General features: G+C 48.6%; 4 protein-coding genes across 10 annotated transcripts in view; 2 read left to right on the top strand and 2 right to left on the bottom strand.

The window, feature by feature from the left end:
* The window catches only part of Arf1 (ARF GTPase 1), a 15885-nt gene extending 6291 nt beyond the window's left edge, over positions 1 to 9594 (top strand). For all 3 annotated transcript variants that reach the window (XM_006997221.4, XM_042284095.2, XM_042284096.2), the window contains exons 2-5: positions 7483 to 7666; positions 7752 to 7862; positions 8065 to 8189; positions 8315 to 9594. In XM_006997221.4, the coding sequence (XP_006997283.1) occupies positions 7519 to 7666; positions 7752 to 7862; positions 8065 to 8189; positions 8315 to 8476 (546 nt within the window). In that variant the 5' untranslated portion in view covers positions 7483 to 7518 and the 3' untranslated portion in view covers positions 8477 to 9594. The remainder of the gene's footprint in view (positions 1 to 7482; positions 7667 to 7751; positions 7863 to 8064; positions 8190 to 8314) is intronic.
* C8H1orf35 (chromosome 8 C1orf35 homolog) lies at positions 8727 to 12965 on the bottom strand. Of its 2 annotated transcripts, XM_006997220.4 has the most exons (7): positions 12721 to 12965; positions 12534 to 12579; positions 12345 to 12427; positions 12197 to 12269; positions 12003 to 12088; positions 11093 to 11224; positions 8727 to 10967 (listed from the first exon to the last, which is right to left on the bottom strand). In XM_006997220.4, the coding sequence occupies exons 1-7, from the start codon at positions 12963 to 12965 to the stop codon at positions 10847 to 10849; spliced, it is 786 nt and encodes a 261-aa protein (XP_006997282.1). In that variant the 3' UTR covers positions 8727 to 10846. The 2 variants fall into 2 exon arrangements, with proteins under 2 accessions (XP_006997282.1, XP_042140028.1); XM_042284094.2 differs by lacking the exon at positions 12534 to 12579.
* On the top strand, positions 12964 to 22584 carry LOC143266866 (uncharacterized). 3 transcript variants are annotated; one of them, XM_076542419.1, is made up of 3 exons: positions 12964 to 13130; positions 15783 to 21416; positions 21800 to 22584. In XM_076542419.1, exons 1-2 carry the CDS (start codon positions 12964 to 12966, stop codon positions 15976 to 15978), a joined length of 363 nt encoding a protein of 120 aa, XP_076398534.1. In that variant the 3' UTR covers positions 15979 to 21416; positions 21800 to 22584. The 3 variants fall into 3 exon arrangements, 1 of the variants encoding a protein (XP_076398534.1); XR_013041666.1 differs by having other exon boundaries at positions 13079 to 13387; XR_013041667.1 differs by having other exon boundaries at positions 13079 to 13387; positions 15783 to 21475.
* Positions 16942 to 21128, bottom strand: Mrpl55 (mitochondrial ribosomal protein L55). 2 transcript variants are annotated; one of them, XM_006997218.4, is made up of 4 exons: positions 20991 to 21128; positions 19728 to 19809; positions 19224 to 19425; positions 16942 to 17501 (listed from the first exon to the last, which is right to left on the bottom strand). In XM_006997218.4, exons 2-4 carry the CDS (start codon positions 19748 to 19750, stop codon positions 17343 to 17345), a joined length of 384 nt encoding a protein of 127 aa, XP_006997280.1. In that variant the 5' UTR covers positions 19751 to 19809; positions 20991 to 21128; the 3' UTR covers positions 16942 to 17342. The 2 variants fall into 2 exon arrangements, with proteins under 2 accessions (XP_006997280.1, XP_042140031.1); XM_042284097.2 differs by having other exon boundaries at positions 19728 to 19812; positions 20991 to 21126.

The following is a 22584-nucleotide window of genomic DNA, read 5'->3' as shown; positions in this document are numbered from 1 at the left end:
AGAGTGCCCTGCTCACTGTAGCTGGTTTGAGGAAGAGCTCATTTTATGAAAGCACAATGAACTAGCTGTTGGCTGTTCCAGTTCCCTTATTCTTAGGTGTGGAAAGGGCCTCTGGGATGCCATGTCCAGCTTCATTGGCTGTGCGCGCGTGCGTGTTCGTGTTCCTTTATTAGTGTTGGGGGTAGGGAGCTCATAAAGAAAGGGGTAAGCTGGGGTTGGGCATTTAGCTCAGTGGTAGAGCACTTGCCTAGCAAGCCCAAGGCCCTGGGTTCGGTCCTCAGCTCCGGAGGAAAAAAAACAAAAAGGAAATACCCGAAAAAAAGATTTGCCGGTCGGTGGTGGCGCATGCCTTTAATCCCAGCACTCGGAGGCAGAGTCAGGCGAATCTCCGTGAGTTCGAGGCCAGCCTGGTCTCCAAAGCAAGTTCCAGGAAAGGCGCAAAGCTACACAGAGAAACCCTGTCTCGAAAAAGCAAAAAAAAAGAAAGGGGTAAGCTGCTAAAACTGCATTACTTTGATTTGATTTGCAACAGAAATTAAGAGTCCTTGGTTACCAGCTCCTCCAGGTCCTTCTGCTTCTCCTGTTCCTAGGGATGGTGGTGTTTAATTTGGGTGTGTGATACTTGGCTTGGCTTTGTGCCTACTCTGCCCTCAGTAAGGAACAGTGGAGCAGGGTGCCATGGAGAGACCACAGCCACCCTGAGACTCAGCCTCATTGCTTCAGCAGGAGCCCTGGGTGGTTTGAGAACATGCATGTTAGCAAACAAGTGCTCTGTGGATCTCAAGGTAGGAGATCAGGGTATGATCTTGGGTCATTTCCCCTCAGTTCCAGTCTACAACAAAAATAAGCTGCACCTGTCTATAGCCAGCTGGTATTGTTTCCTCTACACAAGTGTGTGCTCCATCCACGTGCTCAAGAAGAATGAGGAGTAAAGGGCTAGGGCCTGAGGGGCACAGCTAACCTGAGACTTATAAGGAGTCAGGGTGGGGTCTTCCTTGGAAGCACCAGACTGGTTTCAGTCTGGTAGTCTTGTGGCCATGTTGGGTTGGCTAAGGTATGAAGAATGCTAGTCAGAACAGTGGCGACAGGGTCACTAGGGAGGGCTGGGCTGAGCCTGGTCTTCTGATTTCAGTCATGGTGGTTTTTCAGTTGCATCTCATGTTGTCCTATTACTGTGCTTTCCACCATTTTAGATGTGTTTCTGGGTTGATGAATGTTTGTGTTCCTTGCTTTGTTTTGTCTGTGGTTTTGGGGGGAAAACCTAATGCTTTGCTGTTGAGCTGTTTCCAGTTCCAGATCTGTGGTTTTGGAGTTTTTCCAGTAGGATAAGTGCCTCCTGCCAAAGTAGCAATATGGTAGCAGTGTATTGGCAGTGGTTCTCAACCTTCCTAATACAGGACCCTTTAATACAGTTCCTCATGTTGTGGTGACCCCCACCCCAAAATTATATATAATATATAATTTAAAGTTATATAATTTTGCTATTGTTATTAATTATAATATGAATATCTGATATGCAGGGTCTCTGATATAAGACCCCCAAAGGGATAGCCAAGACTATTACACAGAGAAACCCTGTCTGGGGGGAAAAAAGATCCTAAATGGGTCTTGACCCACTGGTTGAGAACTGCTATGTTAGGATGTGGGTTCTCTTGCTCCTGGGTAGGTGCCCTGAGCATACAATGCTGCAAGAAACTCCAGAAAATGTGGATTTTATTCTGGAAGCCCTGACTCCCAGTTACAAGTCAGGATTCTGATGCTGAGAGGAAGACGACACACAGATACATGACAGGATGCTTCTCCATTGGAGCCTTTACAAGTCTCAAAAATTGTGTTTTATGAAGCCCAGTTAGTACTTGCTTAGAGCTGCTAATGTATAGAGTTAATGTGGCTGTGAATGTGTTTGGTGACATATTTTGAAGGTAGTTATGTTAAGAAAGGGTAATGAATGCTTAAAAGTAGAATAAAGGGAGAAACAACATAGAAACAAGGTTCAGCATTCTTGTTACCATAGTTCAAGAACTCAACTCAGAGATACACACTGATTTGGGGGAGGGGGAGAACATTCATCTTAAGTTTGCAAAGAATCATCCAACTTCATTTTCACTCATCATCCCACCTACTCACAGACCTAGTGAGTTTCCCAGTCCCTTAACTCAGAAGACAAGAAGCTTGAGGGAGGCGGTGTGCAGAGCAGGCTTGTGTTCCAGCTCCCAGCCTGGAACATGATGATTGAGTCACAGTTCTGCCCTTACAGGAGTGCCTGCCTGTCCTAGTCCCAGCACATTCAGTTTTCCTCTTAAGCAGATTTTATGAAATAATGACACATGTAGAGCAGTATTGGATTGTGTGAACAGACCAGACCTAGAATATTTCACTGAGGTGCACGTGAAGACCTAAGGCTTTAGGAACAGACATCTCAGTTCCTGTTGATGTACAAAAAGCACTATGTGCAGAGGTCAACATGTGAGCTTATTACACATGACACTAAAGAAGCCTCCTTTTTAAGTTATAGGCATCCTGTTTGGGGATGGTTCAGGTTTTCATGTATCTGATTGTGTGTCATTGTTGGAACACTGGCACTCTTTACTAAAAACTTCAGCTAAAAAATGTTCTATATTGTGTTAAGGTTCTTTCAGAAAAGTTTCAGATTTGGTATTTTCCCTCAAATATAACAGCTGAGAGTATGTATACACTATTGGTCTGTGTGGTTGAACATATGTAATTAACTAATTTTGAGACAGGATCTCACTGTGTAGCACTGGCTATCCTGGAACTCACTATGTAAACCAGGCTAGCCTTGAACTCACAGAGATCCTCTTGCCTCTGATTCCCAAGTGCTGAGATTCAAGGTACGTGCCACTGTGCCTGACTAAATATATGTAATCCCCCCCGCCCCTTTGGTTTTTCAAGACAAGGTTTCTCTGTAGTTTTGGAGCCTTCCTGGAACTCACTTTGTAGATCAGGCTGGCCTTGAACTCAGAGGTCTGCCTGTTTCTTCCTCCCAAATTCCAGAGATTAAAGGTGTGCACCGCCACCCCCCACCCCCATCCCCGCTAATATATGTAATTTATACTGTAGTGGATTTTTGTCTTAAAGCTGAAGGGAGAAACTAAAGAGTTGGCTCAGTCAGTAATTATACTTATTGCACAAGGACTTTCTGACTAAGCCATTCCATCTGAATTAGTGCACTCTAGGGTCAGTGAGAGATCTTGTCTTTTTCTTAAAAAAAAAAAAAAGAAAAAAAACCCATGTTTTAAAATATTTTTAAAAATTTTAAAAATATATGTGTTTTGCCTGCATGTATCATGCAGTGCCCTCAGAGGCCAAAAGAGGGGTCCACATCTCCTGGAACTAGAGCTAAGGACAGTTGTAAACTGCCATGTGGGTGCTGAGAATGGAACTGGTGTCCTCTGCAAAAGTAGCAAGTGCTCTTACCCACTGAGCCATCTCTCTAGCCCCCTGAAAGGAGTTAACTCTTAAAATATCACCAACTTTTTATTCATGTAGTAAATTTGAGTCCTTTTCAGGAAAGAACATTCTTTAGCCCAGAGCAGAAAACTTCTCTTCCTACTGGGATTCTTTCAAAATAGTGTCAACAGTTGGAGAGAAATGGCAAACCTACACAGTCTGATTTAGAGAAGGTTGTCTGACTTGTGCTTGGGTGTCCCTGAATCTGAGGATGGTGGACACCCCCCACTCCCCCGGCTGCCCATCAGGCTCCTGTTGAGCTGCTAAACCAGTCTGGTTGCATTCATTCATCATTGTTGAGTAGGTGTGGACTCAGCTGTGTGTTCTCACCTTTACTCAAGAGTCCAGGAAGGCCCTGCTACAACAGTGTGGGGAGTGTGGTTGCCAAAGGGGAGGCTGCTTCAACCTTTGTCCTACCCTCTCCAAAGAATGAACTTTCTTGACCCCATTCCAACTTGATGGTTGTGGGCCTTCCTTCCTAAAGGCATTCCCTCTGGTGGCTTGGGAGGCAGAAAAAACCAGCAAGAGCTCTCTGGGAAGTCTGTTTTCACTGCCTGCTAATGGAGTAATGCAGAGGAACCTGAAAAGCAGGTTTGGCTTGTATGTGGGCTTGTAGAGGGAAGGTGACAGCACCTTGACTGGGCATCATGCAGTCAGGGCCTGTGCCCAGCCCCTGGTGGTGATTATTAGTCCATGTAGCTACGGGGTTTTTCTCTCAGTGGAGGCGTTCTTGGGTTTTTTTCTGTTCTAAAAGCAGTAGATGTAGTGCCATGAGAACACTAAGAATGCCAATGCAGAAGAGCTGACTACATCTGCCTGTGTGAGCAGGGGTGTCTACATGCTTGTTTGTTGAGTGTCTTAAGTCTGGAACTCATCTCATCATTTAATTCTCTGACTGTTTTTCATTTTGGTGATTCTTGTTAAAAAGAAAGGAGCGGGGCGGTAGTGGCGCACGCCTTTGATCCCAGCACTCTGGAGGCAGAGCCAGGAGGATCTCTGTGAGTTTGAGGCCAGCCTGGGCTACAGAGTGAGATTCAAGACAGGCACCAAAACTACGTAGAGAAACCCTGTGTGTGGGGGGGGTGGGGGGAGAATGATCACTGTGGTTTTCGGTTTTCATAGCCCTTCTGTAGAGAAGGCAGGTTAGCCTAGCACACTCGGTTGTGGGCCATGCCCAATCACATGCAAGAATGCATCACTGGATCGCCATTAGTCATGGACAGTGAGGCAGTCATGCAGCTATGCAGTCAAACTTGGCTGAGATCCCTACCAGTGGACAGTTATTTAGGGTGTCTGCCTGTGCTACTGTAGGGACCTGTTAGGGTGCAGGTACCCCTTCCCCTCTGTGCTCTTGTGGGTTTTTTGTTGTTGTTGGTTTGGGGAGGTACTTTTCTTTTTGAGACAGGGTCTCATGTAGTTCAGATTAGCCTTGACTAGCCCACTATTTATTACCAAAGATTGATTATTCTTGAACTCTGTTTCAACCTTACAAATGCTGGGATCATAGGTGAGCACTACTACATATAGCAGGTACTATTGGTTTCTACACACTACCTGAGCATAAAGAGTTGTTTTACACCCCCTCTGCCTCACCAGCCTTCCATATATACCCTGCTTACCACTATTTCTCCATTGATAACCACTTGTGATTTGGAAGGAAGGTGGAATTTTTTGTAGTTGTTGTGTGAGGTGGGGTTTCTCTGTATAACAGCCCTGGCTGTCTGTCCTGGAATTCACTTTGTAGACCAGGCTAGCTTCAAACTCAAGAGATCTGCCTGTCTCCGCTGGGATTAGAGGCATGCGCCACCACCATCTGGCTAGAATGTGGAATTTTTTGCATGGACACCTGATTGCTGATCAGATATCCGTCTGCTTCTGTTGGGCTTTTTTGCTTAAAGTAAATTGTGTGTTGCCTCTTTGGATTTTTGCCTGTACTTTTTCACTCTCCCAATTCCCCACATCACCAAAACTCAAAGAAACAGCTAAGTGGTGTGCTCCCTGCTCTATGGTAACTAGTGAGTTCCTTCTTAATTCATCTTGGACTCACTTCCTTTTGCCTGGTTTGGATCCTCAAAGGATGACTTGTTATGTTGAAATTAGTTATTCTTCCCTATCTGTAATTGGTAGGAGTTAAAGGTTGAGAGCCATAGTCTCAGAATTTTTAAAGAGTATTGCCTGAGAGTCTTCCTCCCACCAGCACTGCATTGTCACTGTTTTGGCAGCAGGCCTCAGCTCTTAAGGCATGTGCTCCTCCTGCCTAGCTAAGAGTCTCTCTCCTCTCTGTAGTTTTGTCAATCTGTCTGTCCACCTGTCTTTTCCTTCTTTTCTTCTCACTTCTTTCTACCCACCACCACCCCTTTTGGCCATTGGCTTTGTTTTTTAGTTTTTCTAAAGAAAGGTCTTGCACTAGTTCAGGCTGGCATCAAACTTGAGGAAGTCTGCCAACCTCAGCCTCCCTTGTGCTGGGGTTACAGGCATGATGCAACATACCCAGATTTATTTCTTCTTCTTTTTCTTTGATAATCTCAGTATATGTTCCAGCCTCTGCCTCCCAAATGTTCGATTTACAGCCATCCTCTTGTGTTTATATTTTTCTTATTATGCTTTTTGGGAGCCTTCATTTTGAATATACTACTATGGTCTGAATGTATTCTCTAAGTTCATATATAGGAAATTGAACCCAGTGCAATGTTGGGTAGGTGTTTGGGGTTTTTTGTTGTTGTTGTTGTTGTTGTTTGTTTGTTTTTGTTTTTTGTTTTGTTTTTGGTTTTTCGAGACAGGGTTTTTCTCTGTGTAGCTTTGTGCCTTTCCTGGATCTCTCTCTGTAGACCAGGCTGGCCTCGAACTCACCAAGATCCGCCTGGCTCTGCCTCCCAAGTGCTGGGATTAAAGGCGGCGTGCACCACCACCACCCGGTGGGTGTTTGGGTCTTAAGGTTCCACCCTCAAGAATGGATGAGGGCCGTCCTGAGAAGGGCTTTCAAAGTAGGTTCACACTCACTTACCACATGAGATCATGGCATTTCTCTCTGGAGGATACAGCTGAAGGCCAGCCACATCTTAGAGCCAAAAAATCTAACCTAATCAGGCCATGATTTGGGATGTCCAGCTCATCTGTGGTTTTGCCCAGTTTGTAGTGTTCTGTTGTAGTAGCACAGAGGGACAATATGTAGGGAAGCCTTGTCATCCTGTCTCACACCATGCTTGTTCGTTTTCCTGTGAGGTTAGCAGCCTTGTATAGTACACAGGTACATCTCTTTCTGAAGGCTCTATGGCCTTCTATTTGCTTTTACTATTAGGAGTTAACAATCAGCATTTAAGAAAGCAGTAAAATTCATTTGGATGAAAAACAAGTGATGAATAAAAGTGGCCACCAGATGGTGAGACCAGAGCCCCTAAAAGCCTTACTATCCTTTCTCAAAGCCCCTAACATCTGATATGCTCCGGTAAATTGGTGCCAGCTTAGTTGATTGGCATCTCTAACATTTCTGTTCTGCCGGTGGGCCCTTGTGAGTGTGTGTACATGCCCTTGGAGGAACACATCCTCACATTTACCTGTTCTCATAGGAGCATCCTTTTGTATAGGTTTTCAAGGGAATATGTTGCCATCAGTTTACCTTTTGGGTCTCTACCTTCTTGGGCTGCTTGAGATAGATGGAATATTGTCTTAACAACTGTCTCTCATGACCTGGATGACAGAAATGCCTGGAGAGGTGACACCACAGTTCTTTCTGGGCTTGTTCTGCTGTCACCAGGAGGTGATGGAACATTTGGCCTGTAGTATCTGTGCCTTCCTTGATTAGTGTGTGGCCTTTAGATGCCTAGTGAGTCTGGTGGACAGGGTTTTCTGCCACCTGGGACCTGGGATTGAATTATCTCCCCTCCCCCATGAGATTTTAGGAGGGATGGGAAAAGGCTTGGGGCCGGGGACTCCTAGGTAGGTGTGTCTCTGACCTGCCACAGGACCTAAACTGGCAGCACATAACAGGACTGGAACAACTTGCTTCCCCAGGTCTCTGGCCAGTATCGCTTCCACCTGTCCACAAGCATGGGGAATATCTTTGCAAACCTCTTCAAGGGCCTTTTTGGCAAAAAAGAAATGCGCATTCTCATGGTGGGCCTGGATGCTGCAGGAAAGACAACAATTCTATACAAACTGAAGCTGGGTGAAATTGTGACCACCATTCCCACCATTGGTGAGAAGCTGGGCCAGGACCAGGGTGGAGGTTGGGTTTGGTGTTCTGGAGTACGGAGGAAACTCAGCTGTAACCCTGCCCCCAGGTTTCAACGTGGAGACAGTTGAGTACAAGAATATCAGCTTCACTGTGTGGGATGTGGGCGGCCAGGACAAGATCCGGCCGCTGTGGCGCCACTACTTCCAGAACACCCAAGGTGAGGGGCCAATCCTTGTCCTGGATTCCTCGTTTGCCCCAGAGGGATGTACTTGCTCACTGAGCCTGATGATGGCCTTACCACTTTCAGGGCATAAAAAGCCATACTAAGCATCATGGCCAGTGGGAGGACTGGATCTAGAGCCTGTGGGTAGATCAGGTGGGGAGTGTTCAATATGTGCAGTAATGTGGCTGTGTTGCAGGCTTGATCTTCGTGGTGGACAGCAATGACAGAGAACGCGTGAATGAGGCCCGTGAAGAGCTCATGAGGATGCTAGCTGAAGATGAGCTCCGGGATGCTGTTCTCTTGGTGTTTGCCAACAAACAGGTAGGTACCAGCAAGGTCCTTCCCTGATGGAGAACCTGTGTCAGGGAAGAGAGAGGGTGGGTGAGAGGCAGCCCCGGGTGCCTGACTGCTGCTGGTCCCTGCCACTAATTCCTCCTTTCCCTCAGGACCTTCCCAATGCCATGAATGCGGCCGAAATCACAGACAAGCTGGGGCTGCACTCTCTACGCCACAGGAACTGGTACATTCAGGCCACCTGTGCCACCAGCGGGGACGGGCTCTATGAAGGACTAGACTGGCTGTCCAATCAGCTCCGGAACCAGAAGTGAACCAGACCCCTCCCTCCCCCTCACTTCCTCTTCTCCGCCCTCCGCTTTCCTCTCATGTGGCAAACGTGCGACTCTGTGGTCCTGAGTGCCAGAAGCTGTCTCCATGGGTTGGTCACAGTGTGCATCGCACCGTGCTGTACATGTGCAGACGCAGCCTGCAGCCAGGTTTTTATTTAATGTAAATAGTTTCTGTTTCCACTGAGGCAGTTTCTGGTACTCCTATGCAATATTACTTAGCTTTTTTATTGTAAAAAAGAGAATCAACTCACTGTCAGTACTGAGAAGGGATTTGGGTGTAGGGGCACCTGGCCTCCGGGAGCCATTGGGCTGTAGACTGGTGTCAGTATCCATTTGGTGGTTGGTTTTTAACCCAAACTCAGTGCATTTTTTAAAATAGTTAAAAATACAGGACAAGAACACTTGAACACACAGAACGGAGACTATGCCTAGTGTAGGTTTTGCAGTAATGGCCTGAATGCTAGTCCATCGGATCACCTGTTCCCGTGGGTACAGGAGAGAAGGTGACAAACCACCATCCGCTGCATGGTCACAGTAGAGCCCCCGTGACTCGCCTGTCTTTGGGTCACCTGCATTCCATAGCATTGTGCTTGTACTTGTGCTCACATGGTCACCTAGGGGTGGGCTGGGAGCCATTGTGGGGTGCAGGGCCCGGCTTGTATTTGGTGTGTGGCCGGGCCAGATGGCAGCCTACATACCCAGCTTACTCTTGGGCCCACTTGGACGCGCTGGCAGGAGGCCTGGGTCTCACCAGCAGGAGCGTGTGCAAGCTGGGAGGGTCGGTCCATTCCAGACCCACATCCTGGAGCACCCCCATCTCCATGTGTGAAGTAGCTTTCTCCCTCAGCCTGCAAGGGTCCGATTTGCCATCGAAAGACGACCTCTACTTTTTTCTTTTGTATTTTGATAAACACTGAAGAAGCTGGAGCTGTTAAATTTATCTTGGGGAAATCTCAGAACTGGTTTATTTGGTGTCGTGGAACCTCTTACTGCTTTCAATACACAATTAGTAATCAACTGTTTTGTATACTTGTTTTCAGTTTTCATTTCGACAAGCACTGTAATTATAGCTATTAGAATAAAGTCTCTTAACTATTTGATGGGCTTGTGTGTTAGTGTCACCACTGCCAGGCTGCCTCCTAAGAGAGCCCTTTTCATTTGAGAGAAAACAGGTACCCTCCAAGCCCTGGTAGAAGTCAGTGAGACCTGGGTGTCTTGTTGGCTCCCCTTATGTCTCAGGGTCACTACCAGCCTTGGTGCTTTTGTGACAACTGAGGTATGCCTCCTATCCTTTCAGTAGGTGGCCAGCCTTGGGATTGTACATGTCTCTGGGTGGATGAGCCACTAGGAGATCCAAAGTCCTGAGTGGGCCCCTGCCTAAGTGGACAGACCTTCACTCCTTTGAGGTGGTGTTTTAGATAACTAATCTTCACTCATGCTTAGGTGGCCACCTGCAGGGCACAGGTCAATGTACAAGCCACAGCTTGAGTCTCAGGAAATAACACCCACCCAGCAGATACAGTTTTACAATCAGAAGAGAACAACTTGCTATATAGAGTCTGGCTTGATTTCTACTGTCTGCCCATGTGTGTATACAAGCCCTAAAATTGCTATTATTTGTCTGCTGAACCCACTGCTTCTGCCTAGGTAGGAACCAGACTGGACCTCTTGTGCAGACAGCAGGTGCATTTATACCCACAAAAGTGTTCTTCCAACTCCTTGGTCATTTGTATGGTGTTAAGGCAGCCTCAAGGATAGGATTCTGGTCCCTAGACCCAGTGCCTTCAGGTATACTGGATGGATGCCCCATGCTGGGGCCACAGAATCCCAGCCTAACCTGCCCTCAGTGAGATGATACACTCTACTTTTAAAATACATTTACTTACGTACAAAGTGGGTTGATACAAAAAGTAGAAGTAACCAGATATCCATACACACACACACACCCCTAAACCTCAAGGGCCTGTACTGTGACAGCAGAAACAGGAGTCTGGCCTTAGGCTTCTGGGCAACTATATCTTCCTTGGCATGGGGGCAAGACAAGGGCACTACCTTCACAGAACCACTAGTCTCTGGTCACCTAGGACCCCACTCAGCTGCCTGGAGTGGTTGCCACATAAGTTGCCTCCAAATAGCGAGATAGATCCCAAAGTCCAACAAGCTTGGTTCAGAATCCTACCACCTGCGTTATCCCAGATAGGGATGGGACGGTTAGTTTGAGCAAGTAGGGAGGGGGCTGGTAGCCACTTGGCATCCAGTGACTACTCTTTATAGACCCCACAAAGCTTGGTGGTGGGAGGGTCCCAGCTCGGGGCAACCAGGGCTCGGGTGTCCTTTGGTCTAGCCACATTCTCAGTCATCAAAGCCTCTGTCTTGTCGTTTGCGGGATGGGCTCCTTCCACTGTCCTGGCTATGTCCCCGCTTCCTCTTAGAGCAGGGGGAGAAGTCAGAGTCATGTCTCTGGTGTCTGGGCCTAGGAAGACAAGGACAACCAGACACTTAAAGGGGTTTCTCACCCTACCAGGGATCCCAACAGGCCTGGCCAGCTTTGCCCCCCACTTCCTTAGTGCCCCTGAGGTAGAGTTGGGCCTAGCTTACCGAGCAGGGGAGGGAGATGATGGGCAGCTGTCAGTCTCCCTTTTGTATTCTTTGTCTTTCTTCTTCTTGTGTTTCTTGTGTTTTTTCTTCTTGTGTTTCTTTTCTTTCTTGCTTTTCTTAGAGCTCTCTGTACTGCAAGAGAAAATATAAAGGGTCTAAGTGTAAAGGACTGGAAAGCAATGGGACTAGGGCAGGGTCCATACCACAGCACTGTGCACTGGGAATGTCTACATGTTGTGAGTTTATATTTGTAAATGAGCTTAATTTAGGCTCCTCATTCACTCCACAAGGCTAAGCTTCCCTCTGGAAAGCTGCTAACCTGGGTGCCTCCTTTTGGGGGATGGTGGGGGAGCCAGCTTCTCACTATGCAGGCTTGTGTAGCCTGGAACTCACTATTTTACTTAAGTACAGAGTTGAGTCGACACAAAAGTAACCAGACAGGCACACATTGCTAAATCCCAAGGCCTGGAAACCAGCTGGTGGGAACTCAAGAGATCAGCCTGTCTGTCTACCAAGTGCTAGGATTAAAGAAAGGCAAGTGCCACCGCTCTGGCCTCATATTTTAACTGCTCCACCTCCCATCAAACTGGCCCTCCTGTCTGCAACCATCACCCTGCTGGGTCACCAGTGGCAGCTTCTGAAACTACATCCCACTGTCTGGCTCCTGGGCTTCTTCTGGATGGGTAGGCACATCCAGCCTGGAGGTGGAGGCCCAACAACTTACGTAAAGCCAAAAGAGCTAAGGCAGTGCTTGGGTCCTTCAAAAAGACCGGTCACCCAGTCTCTCCTGTGAATACACTCTTAGTGCAGTGTCCTCACGCCCACGCCTGGCATAGTTCACACAGGATGCCAGCAAGAGACTCATTGACGCACATGAGTAGGCAGAATAGGGACTCAAGACTCAACCTACTCCAGTTCGGCCTTGTCCTCAGCACGGGGCTTCTTCCTGGCAGCAGATGGGGCTGTGCTTGGGCCTTCGCTGTCCACGCGGTGGTGCTATATGAGAAATTCAGCTGTGGGGAGGGACACCCAGGGAGTCCCGCCCCACGTCTCCCAGACACCCCCAAGCCCAGGATCCTGAACATTGGGGTTGACAGGGTTTACCGTGAACACTGACAGCCCAAGCTTGGCAGCCTCTTTGTCTTCCCGGGATAGTGCCACACGGCCTGCGGAGCCACTGCAGAAGACAGAGCATTGAGGACAGTTCTGGACCACCACCCAGTCCTGCCCGCTTCTCCCCAACCCGCCGCACCTGGCACTGCCCAGGCCCAGCAGCCGGTCCACGCCCTTCTCCTCAGGGTCGCCTCCTTCCCGTTTGCAGATCTCCACGAAGTCCTAAGGGAACGCGGGGTTGGGGGAAGTTGGGGGGCAGGAGGCTCTAGACCGGTACAGATAGATCCCCTCCCGCCCTGCGGCCCCCCAATCCGCATCCCAGACTCACCTCCTTGCTCAGGCCGGTGGGCTGTTTCCTCACGTTCTTGTAACCGCTGCGAGGATCGGGGGTGCACATCAAGGGGGCATGCGCCCCTGTGGCCTTCCTCCCCGCCCAGCCCACATCTAGCCCCGCCCCGGAGCCACCCAGATCCCATCCCCCGAGCTGGCAGTCGCCCCGCAGCCCCGGCACTCACAGTGCGGCCAGCAGCGCCTCGCGCTCCGCCTCGCGCACAGCCGCCAGCTCTTCCTCACGGCTCGGGCCAGCGCACGGCGCACGGTCCTTCGCGTACCAGGTGAGGTCGCGGCCCTTCTGCCAGCGGCCCACTGGCGCCATCAGCGAGTTGCCGAGGTAGTTCTCCCTCTGCTTGTCGGTCTTCACGTCTTCCCAGTTGAACTGGTCCTGCCCGCCACGCACCCCGCCGCGGCTGGAGCCGAACATGGCGTCGGAGACCCTGCACAATCCCCAGTACCCGCAGCCCCGAGCGTCGGGTTCCCGCACCACCGGGCCTCCGGACGCCCGCCGTGACGTCACTCGCGCGCCTGCGCCGCTCACGAAGGTGTCGGCGCGCCTGCGCAGTGTGTGGCTCGGGCAGCCTCAGCCTAGGTAGGTTCCTCTTTGCACCCGGTGTTCAGTCCGAACTAGACCCTCAGGCGCATCCTTCATCCCATTACCACGTGTGCCTGCGCACTAGCACCCTGAAAAAAAACGGCTGCTGTGCCACCTCACGTGTCACGCTTGTGTTAGAAGACTCGGTGGATTGGGATGCCGACAAAGTTTGGTGACACCAGGAGGGCGCCGCAGGGCTTGTGCTTGACGCCTTGCCTCCTGGAAAGCCAGGCGCGCTAACCACAAAGGTCCAGGTCAGTGCTGAAACGCAGTCAAATAGTGGCAAAACTCCCCGGAACACTGAGTGAGGGGCGGATAAAGTCGCCAAAGAAACAGATCAACTCTTCTGTGCACTGGGTGGCAGATTGTGGCACGAAAGTGACATAGAGGCCACAAAGCCCAAGCATCCCTAAACCACAGTGATCTGTATTCTGTGTAGGTGAGACTTGACTGACCTACGAAGTACGAAGAACAGAGCTAATTGCATTTTGTTCTGATTGGGCATGACCAAGAAGTCAAGAAGAACTAGAGTTCTTTGAAGATAGGTTTAGCAATGTCATTTGGCCCTGAAAAGAATCATTAGTTGTACCTGGCAGCCAATGAATGATCGAGTCGGTATCTGGGCTAAAGCTTAAATGATGAGTGCGATTTTTCTGTATTATAGTCTGAGCCCTGTCTGTAATAGATGTGTGGCAAAACACACCCCCATTATCATGTTTAAATCTTCCACTAGGGTTGTTCTTGAAGGCTGGGCCTTTGAGGTAATGAGGTAGAGCCTCATAGATTAATGCCCATATGAAGAGAATCCTGGAGAACTCTCTTGCCTTGTGTCACTCGAGTATAAAAATGAGATATTGGCTGTCTAGAACCCAGAACAGATCCTTTGTCTAAACTCAACAGTGCTGGCATCCGGTGAGGTTCTTTTTGTGTTGGGGTTTGAATTAAGGTTATATGAGAGCCGGGTAGTGGTGGCACATGCCTTTAATCCCAGCACTCGGGAGGCAGAGCCAGGTGGATCTCTATGAGTTCGAGGCCAGCCTGGGCTACCAAGTGAGTCCCAGGAAAGGCGTAAAGCTACACAGAGAAACCCTGTCTCAAAAAACCAAAAAAAAAAAAAAAAGTTATATGAGGATATAATGAATTTGACATGAAGACAGTAACATCTCATGTTGATATTTCTCAAAAAGAGAAATTGGAATGTCAACCAATGTGGTAAGGAACATAAGAATGCCTGGGACCTTCCTCAGCTTCTACAGAATAGGGTAAATGATGTTCGTATACCTCAGATGTTTTTCTGAAGACAAACATTGTTGTGACTCATATAACCTTGAACATGCTGGCCTCTGAAGCAGGCTCCTCTGCTGAACTGCAAATCCATAACTCTTGTTATCAAAGGAGGTGAAAAATAAAAAAAACAAGCCTTGTCATGCAGACTGCACTCAAGTGCTGGGCTGCCTTAAGCCCCCTGGTTTCCAGTTTTTCCGGTGTTAATCAGGAAAGGCAATTTGGCCAACCTCTCCCAGTTTGTTTTTGAAATAGGGTTCACTATGTACCTCTGGCTGGCCTCACAGAAATCCACCTACCTATGTATCCCAAGTGCTGGGCTTAAAGGTATATTTATGTGAACCACCACATCTCACCATAGTATTTTAGGGACCTATCTTGAGAGCAGTTGGATCACTTTCTTGTAAGAACTCTTCTGTCCCTGGGGAAACTTCATATAATTCTACAAGACAAAACATGTATAAAATCTGCAACTTTGAGAATAAATTACTATTTATAAAGTACCCAGGCTGGTACTTTATAGAGCTACCCAGTGGCTAGCTCTTGCTGCCAAGCCTGGTGAAGCAAGTTTTTGTTTTTTTGGTGGTGGTGGTGGTTTTTTGAAACAGTCTCTTTCTGTGAAACAGTCCTGGCTGTCCTGGAACTCACTCTGTAGACCAGGCTGGCCTCAAACTCACAGAGCTCTACCTGCCTCTGCCTCCCAGGTGCTGGGATTAAAGGCATGCGCCACTGCCGCCTGGCCTGAAGCAAGTTTGATCACCAGGACCCACATGTTGGAGAGAACCAACTTCCACAATTTGTCCTCTGACAACACACAGGCCACAGTGTGTATGCCACCCTGATAATTAAAGGACCCAGTCTGAGCTAGGCCTGATGGCAAGAGTCTGTAATCCAGGTCCCCAGGAGGCCGAAGCAGGAAGGTTGGAAATTCAAGGGCTGCCTAGGCTTACAAAGAGATTTGAAAGCTAGTCTGAGCAATTTAGTAGGGCCCTGCCTCAACATAAGAGAGAAACGGAGCCAGGCGGTGGTGGCGCACGCCTTTAATCCCAACACTCGGAAGACAGAGGCAGGTGGATCTCTAAGTTCGAGGCCAGCCTGGTCTACAGAGTTCCAAAACAGCCAGGATTGTTAATAAAGAAACCTTGTCTTTGAAAGCCAAAAAATAAAATAAAATAAAATAAAATAAATAAATAAATAAATGAGAGAGAGAGAGAGAGAGAGAGACAGACAGACAGACAGCTATATCTTAATGATAGGTCTTGCCATCCATCCCTAGTCTGAAAGATTACCCAAGCTGGCACTCTCTGGCATCCAAAATAGACGAAAACAGCCCCACTTTTGTTGATGTCTTTGTTCTGAACACAGGCTGAGTACCTGCCAACAGCTTGTGAGGCACCTGGTACAAGCCCTGAGTTCATGTCCTGGCTTTGGAAGACACAGCTGGAACCATATCCCTCAGAACAAGATCACACTAGAGATGGATGTATGGCCCGGATGGACCCAAGGAGAGCTGTACAGTAAGGGAGCAGCAGTCATGTGGTCCGCAGTGAAAGAGGAGTGAACCAGCCATCTCCCAGGGAAGATCTCCAGAAAGCAAGACAGCAGCGTCTGGGGCCCTCACCACTGACCTGGTATGCTGAGGACATAGAAAGCTGAGCTGCACTGTCTGACCAGACTGCTTACTAGGTGAAGCTAAGGGGAGCATGGCTATGGGGCTGGGAGGATGTGGGACACGTGTCCAGACCAGTTCCAAGCCTGTGCAGCCCTGAGGAGCCGCCTATTCCAGTAAGAACCAGAATCTCCAGCAACTGACTACAGCCGTGAAGGGTTGGATTCTGACAGGCCTGCTTTTGAAGTTAGGTACTATGTGCACTGTTGCATCTGGAGGAAGCCAGTGGGATCACATCAACATCAAGATGTACAAAGGTTTAGGCAGCTGTTTATTGGCTTTGGTTTGTGTGGCCACTTACTCTGCAGACTGGAGTAGACTAGGAGCTCAAGACACAGCCTGGCCAGATGGTGGTGCACACCTTTAATCGAGGAGGCAGGGGCAGGTGGATCTGAGTTCAAGGTCAGCCTGGTCTACAGTGTGAGTTCCAGGACAGCCTACACAGAGAAACTCTGTCTCAAAAACAAACAAAAAAGACACACAGCTTGGCCACACTCCTGGGTCCCCAAGGGCAGGAAAGTGTTTGACCCTGAGTAGCCTTTTAGGGAAGGACCAATAAAGGGAGGCGGTGAGAAAGATCCCTGCAGGCTGTGTGATCTAGGAATTTAACCTGGAGGTTCCTAGGGTAGGCAGGTAGAGCTGTGAGTTGCTGGGTGCTGCTTGCCCACTGTCCACCTGCTTCCCAACTAATCTCATAGCAGTGTTTAAAACCCAGAGGTTTGAAGCTGAGTGTGATGGCATATCCCTTTAATCCCAGTACTCGGGAGGAAGAGTCAGGGCTGGTCTACCTAGTGAGTTATAGACCAACCAGGGTAAGACTTTGTTTTAAAAAACAAAACCCAAATAGCCAAGAGGTGTGGCACAAGCCTTTAATTCCAGCACTTGGGAGGCAGAGGCAGGAGGATCTCTGTGAGTTCAAAGACATCCTCGCCTGCAGAGCGTTCCAGGAAAGGCTCCAAGGCTACACACAGAATCCCTGTCTCAAAAAACCAAGAAAAGCCCAAACCAAACCAAACCAACAAATCAACAAAACCCCACAGGTTTGACCTAAATGGGCCCTAAACCCTCTGATCTGTTTTAGCTTCAGAGTCTTTCAATCTGGCTTTGAACTGGCACATACTTTCCAGAAGTGATGGGTTTCAGGGCTGGACTTCCACATAAAGACAATGACAGGAGGCTATGGTTTCAAGAATGTAGTTTACAGGCAGATGCCGCTCCATTCTTACAAAATGTCTCTGGGTGACGCCCTGACAGAGTTACTTCTTGGTCTTGGTCCAAAACCGTTTGTATCGTTCAGTGTCAAAATTGTCAATCATCTCTGGCTCTTCCTCCCTCTTCTGCAAGAGCTGAGCCTCACGTTTTCGGAATCGGGCCCGGCGCTCTTCTGGAGATAGGGAATCCAGGTCTAGGGGCATCTGCATGGGGAGAAGTGAAGGTATGTACACGCCACTGGGGAGAGTCCAGAGAGTGAGTGGGAAGACACCTGGACCTCTCTTACCTGTGCCTTCTATCCTGTGCTGGCCTGCTGGTTACAGATTTGGTTGGCCTTGCTTTCCCTTCAAAACTGTAGTTTGAAAACGAAAGTTTTGAAGGGAAATGTTTTTCTACTCCTTTCCCCTAGACTTAGTGTATGTTTGTTTAAGACAAAGTTTTAATTAGTCTAAGAAAGCCTTGAGCCGGGCGGTGGTGGCGCACGCCTTTAATCCCAGCACTCGGGAGGCAGAGCCAGGCGGATCGCTGTGAGTTCGAGGCCAGCCTGGGCTACCAAGTGAGCTCCAGGAAAGGCGCAAAGCTACGCAGAGAAACCCTGTCTCGAAAAACCAAAAAAAAAAAAAAAAAAAAAAAAAAAAAAAAAGAAAGCCTTGAATTCACAATAATCATCCTCAGCCTCCAATGTGCTACGATTATAGATGTGTACCATCATGTCTGGTTTTATGTGGTCCTCGAACCAAAGGCTTTATGTTGTGGAATATTAATTGAAGATGTGTTACATTTGTTCATGATATGGAACATTTGTTTAATGATGCAAAGATGTGCTGCATTCTTTTATGTTGCATTTGTTGAACTCTGTGAAGCTGTGTCACTGTGCCTTGTCTAAGACACCTGATGGTCTAATAAAGAGCTGAATGGTCAATAACTAGGCAGGAGAAAGGCTAAGCGAGGCTGGCAGGCAGAGAGAAAAATAGGAGAAATCTGGGAAGAGATCTAGGAGTGAGAAAAGGAGAAGGAGAGGATGCCAGGGGACAGCCACCCAGCTACACAGCCAGGCACAGAGTAAGAAGTAAAGAAAGGTATATAGAATAGAGAAGGATAAAAAGCCCAAAGGCAAAAGGTAGACAGGATAATTTAAATTAAGAAAAGCTGGTTAGAAATAAGCCAAGCTAAGGCCAGGCATTCATAAGAAAGAATAAGCCTCCATGTATCTATTTAGGAGCTGGGTGGCAGGCCCCCAAAAGCATAAGCAAAGAGTAAAGAATAAAAAAACCAACAATAGCTTTGTACCTCTTAGAAAAGCACTCTACCAACTAGAACACACTACAGTCCAGATTTGGCAGTTTTTGTTTTTGTTGTTTTTTTGTATTTTTAAAAAATATAATTTATTTATTTTTATTTTATTTGCATTGGTGTTTTGCTGCATGTATATAGACTGTGTGAGGGTGTCAGATCTTGGAGTTATAGACAGCTGTGAGCTGCCATGTGGGTGCTAGGACTTGAACTCAGGCCCTCTGGGAGAGCAGTCAGTGCCCTTAACCACTGAACCATCTCTCCAATCCATTGAAGTTGTTTTTAAACAGACTTGTTAAGCCTCGTGTGGTAACACAGGCTTATAATCTCAACACTTAAAGAGGCAGGAAGATTAGGAGGTCAAGGTGATCCTCAATATGTAAGATCAAAGCCAGCCTGGTTTTCATAAGACCCTGTACCAATAAAAAAAACAAAACCCAAAAAAGAAATAACTAATTTATTTGTTCTAATTTTGGTGATTGGAGCTTTTGGTGTAAATTCCTCCAACAACCTGTTCCCCTCCTCCTCCATTGTAGCATAGTGACTTTAGCTACATGTGCTACTCCAACCCCAAGTTCTGGCACTGAGGCCCAACACTATGGCTCAGCAGGTACCTATTGAAGGAAGCTTACCGCTAGCATGCGTCGTGGCTCCCGGTATCGGATATGGATAGTGGAACCATCCTGCTTGACCAACAGCACAGGGTAGAGGCGAGCATAGGCCTGGCGGCGCAGGCGAGTGAATGAAGCTCTGCTGCTATCAGCTCTCCAAGAGGATGTGTGGAGGTGGCAGGGTGCAGGAGAGGCTGCCCTCACAGCACAGTGCCTCAGCAGGCTACAGGCAGACATACAAACACTGGTTGGTGGACAGGGGTGAGCCAGAGGGCACCAAGTGCCAAGCCTGCCAGCCACTGTCAGGGTATGACCGAAAACTGCCCAGCAACCAGACACTAGCAAAGATTGATGAGTCACATTTAGGGACCTCTGTTGAGCTGTCAGCCTAGTCAAAGCTGTCTATAGTGGGTGACTCAGGGTACAGCAAGCCTTCCAGCACTGAGGATGGGGGACAACAACTCCTTCCTGGAGAGGACAGGGTGTCTTGGTATGTACCTTAGAGGACTGGAATTCCATGCTTACCCAAGCAGGCTGCCCAAAGGCATTGTTTTTCCTTCGAGCTCTGATGGCAGGAGAAAACAAGTCACTGACCCAGATGTAGGACCTGCTAGGCAAGGAAAAAAAAATGTTATTTTTTGTACTTGATTATTGTCCTAAAATCCTGGCCTGGAGCTGAGTTAGACACAGGTGCGTCTCTAGCAGCATATCCAGTTGTCCCTTGGTATTCATGGGGAACTGGTTCCCAGAGTCCCATATAATCAAATTGACAGACTGTCAGCTTTCTGCTGTACAACGGCATAGTATTTGCATTTGATCTGTACACTGGTTCCCATGAGCCTTAAATCACCTAGAACACCTAAAAGAATACAAAGCCAGCTATGGAAGTGCATGTCTGTATTTCCAACACTCTGGAGGCAGAGGAAGATGGATCAGGAGTTCAAGGTTATCCTGTTACACAGGGAATTAAAGGTCAGGCTGTGTTGTTACTTGAGATCCTGTGTCAAAAAACTGAAGCAAACAACTTGAGATTATGCCAAAGCCATATAACAGTTATTAAACGACTTTGTTTACAAAACAAAACACCCTATGTTCAATGTAGACTTTAAAAAAAAAGTTATCTTCAATCTGTGGTTTGAATTCTCGGTTACAGAAGACCAGGTGTGAGATCACTGTCACTTGCTCTCTGGCCTCGAATTAGAATAGCTCGTGGAGGCTTTTTACAAAAGCAGTTACCAGGGTCCTACCCTCCCAAGACTGAGTAACTCTTCAGCAGGAGTGAGGCCCACCCATTCCTGAAGGTTATGGAGTCAGAACCTCTCCCTGTGCGGGAGTGTGTGTTTGTGTTGCTTGGTTCACTTTCTTTTCAACATCGTTTTAGTTTTCATAACAATACCGCGAGGTTACTACAGACGGGAAAAGAAGCTAGGGCTCCTTTCTCCAATGCCACAAACTCCCAGAGCGGTCTAAGCAGGCGGAAGTCGGGTGTCCTACACTCAGCAACATTAAACCAGTGGGAGAGTGCATGGATTAGGAGGTTCCCACCTCGGGAAGGGAACCGAAAGGAGGGGCCCGCTGCCTCTCGAAAGAGAGGTACGATCCCGCCGGTCAGTACCCCAAGTCCGGGACCTCCTCTTCTCCAGCCACGACGACGAGGCCCGGGTTAGTCTGTGGAAGAGCCCCCTCCCATTCGCCTCACACGACGGCGCAACTGGCCCTGCCTTTCACTCCTCAGTGGGTGGGCCGGTAGGGGCCGGCGCTCAAGAGACTCCAACCTGCGGCCCCCACCTTAGCGTTGGAGGGACCTCGTAGACCGCCGTGCAGAACTTTACTCAGTAGGTGGTAAACTGAGGCCGGGACACGTGGGGCCACGCAGGAACCGTCTCTGGAGACGACGATCCTCTACCGTGACCCAGTTCTCCCGTAAGCGCCCTGTCGCGCGGCGATGACGTCACGCAACGCCGGGCTGTGGTCCTCCGTTAAGGGCGGGGTAAGACCAGGTGGGCGTGGTTAAGGCTGACCGAAGCCTGGTTAGTTGTCCAGGTTCACCAAATGAGACTGTTGCTCCGGGTTGCCAATCCTGAGTAGGCAAGACCAGTGCACTACGCTGGCCAGACCCAGTGTGGGCGGGAGGCGGGCGGGACTCTGGGGTCCGGGCTGCACGGCACTGTGCAGTGAGTGGATGGAAGCAGGACAGCCTTGCTACAGGCCCCTGTGCGTCCTTGGTATCTGTGGGAGCCGGTTTTCAGGTTCCTCGTGGCTTTACTGAGCAGGTCCGCATAGAGGATGATTGGACCACAGGCCTGAGTGCAGGTGTCTGAGATGGTCTGCACTTGGCTGTGCTGGGGGAGGAGGTCTTTTGCGCCACCCCTTGGCGTCTCTATAAATACCCTAGCGCAGAGATGGTCAGGGCCCATTGGAATAGGTTCCTGGCCCTCTTGAGAGTGTCCCGTATTTTCTATCTGTTTATCTCCCAATCTAAATCCCTCTATCTAATATTTCCTGCTGCTCGCACTCAAGAGAGCTCTGGGGAACTGTGGGGCTGGTGGGTAAACGCCCCGCAGGTATCTAAGTTTCCATGCCTGGTTGTTTTCCAGGTTTGTTCTGGATGCGATGGTCGCCCCTTTCTCTCGGCAAGTACAGGACTTGTCTGGGGGCGCGTGGTGGGCCCAGGTCTGGAAGACAGACATCCAAGCGCCAAGTCGGGATGGCCAAATAGCCAACGTGAAGGAGCTAGAGTCTCCTCGAGGAGTATCATTAGAGAACAATCGGTTCTCCAGAGTCAAACTACACGACTTCCAAGCATCCGACTGCTGTCTCCCAAGTAACCCAGCACTAAGGGGTCTTGAAGCACTCCACCGTCTTGAACTTGTTGCAAGCCCGGGAGGGGTGCTGCTGTGCTGGCTGCAGGACTCTCTCCAGGGTTTCTCAGGAGGACTGCAGGAGGTTGTCTATTTTACTTCTTGTGCTGCCTTTAGGCTTTTGCCACATTGGGCCCTGGTGTCATTGTGCCTGAACGTTTTCCTTCCCCTTTCCTGTTTTTTTCCTGAGTTGCTTATCTTTTTTCATCCATCTTAGGTTGCACTGTCTCCTCCCAGGGCTGTCCTGCAATGAGAAGTCGTGTTTGGGGTTTTTTTTTTTTTTTTGGTTTGGTTTTTTGAGACAGGGTTTCTCTGTGTAGCTTTGCGCCTTTCCTGGAACTCACTCTGTAGCCCAGGCTGGCCTCGAACTCACAGAGATCCACCTGGCTCTTCCTCCCAAGTGCTGGGATTAAAAGGCATGCGCCAACACCACCTGGCTTAATATAACTTTTAGAGTTACTTGGGAACAAGCCTAAACTAAGGCAAATTCTCATAATTAATAAAAAGTCTCGGTGTCATTA

This window comes from Peromyscus maniculatus, chromosome 8, assembly GCF_049852395.1.
Source record: "Peromyscus maniculatus bairdii isolate BWxNUB_F1_BW_parent chromosome 8, HU_Pman_BW_mat_3.1, whole genome shotgun sequence".
Classification (NCBI taxonomy): Eukaryota; Metazoa; Chordata; class Mammalia; order Rodentia; family Cricetidae; genus Peromyscus; species Peromyscus maniculatus.
Note: the sequence above shows the minus strand (reverse complement) of the source record. Positions and strands in the feature narration are given on the sequence as shown.

Coding starts and splice junctions, on each gene's coding strand:
- LOC143266866 (XM_076542419.1), top strand. CDS start 12,964: ATGGCGTCGGAGACCCTGCACAATCCCCAGTACCCGCAGCCCCGAGCG. Junction 13,131..15,782: donor CTCGGGCAGCCTCAGCCTAG/GTAGGTTCCTCT, acceptor TTCTGAACACAG/GCTGAGTACCTGCCAACAGC.
- C8H1orf35 (XM_042284094.2), bottom strand. CDS start 12,965: ATGTTCGGCTCCAGCCGCGGCGGGGTGCGTGGCGGGCAGGACCAGTTC. Junction 12,270..12,344: donor CTGGGCCTGGGCAGTGCCAG/GTGCGGCGGGTT, acceptor TGTCTTCTGCAG/TGGCTCCGCAGGCCGTGTGG. Junction 10,968..11,092: donor TCATCTCCCTCCCCTGCTCG/GTAAGCTAGGCC, acceptor TTGTCTTCCTAG/GCCCAGACACCAGAGACATG.
- Mrpl55 (XM_006997218.4), bottom strand. CDS start 19,750: ATGCCTTTGGGCAGCCTGCTTGG. Junction 19,426..19,727: donor CCTTTGGGCAGCCTGCTTGG/GTAAGCATGGAA, acceptor GTCTGCCTGTAG/CCTGCTGAGGCACTGTGCTG. Junction 17,502..19,223: donor AGCCACGACGCATGCTAGCG/GTAAGCTTCCTT, acceptor CTCCCCATGCAG/ATGCCCCTAGACCTGGATTC.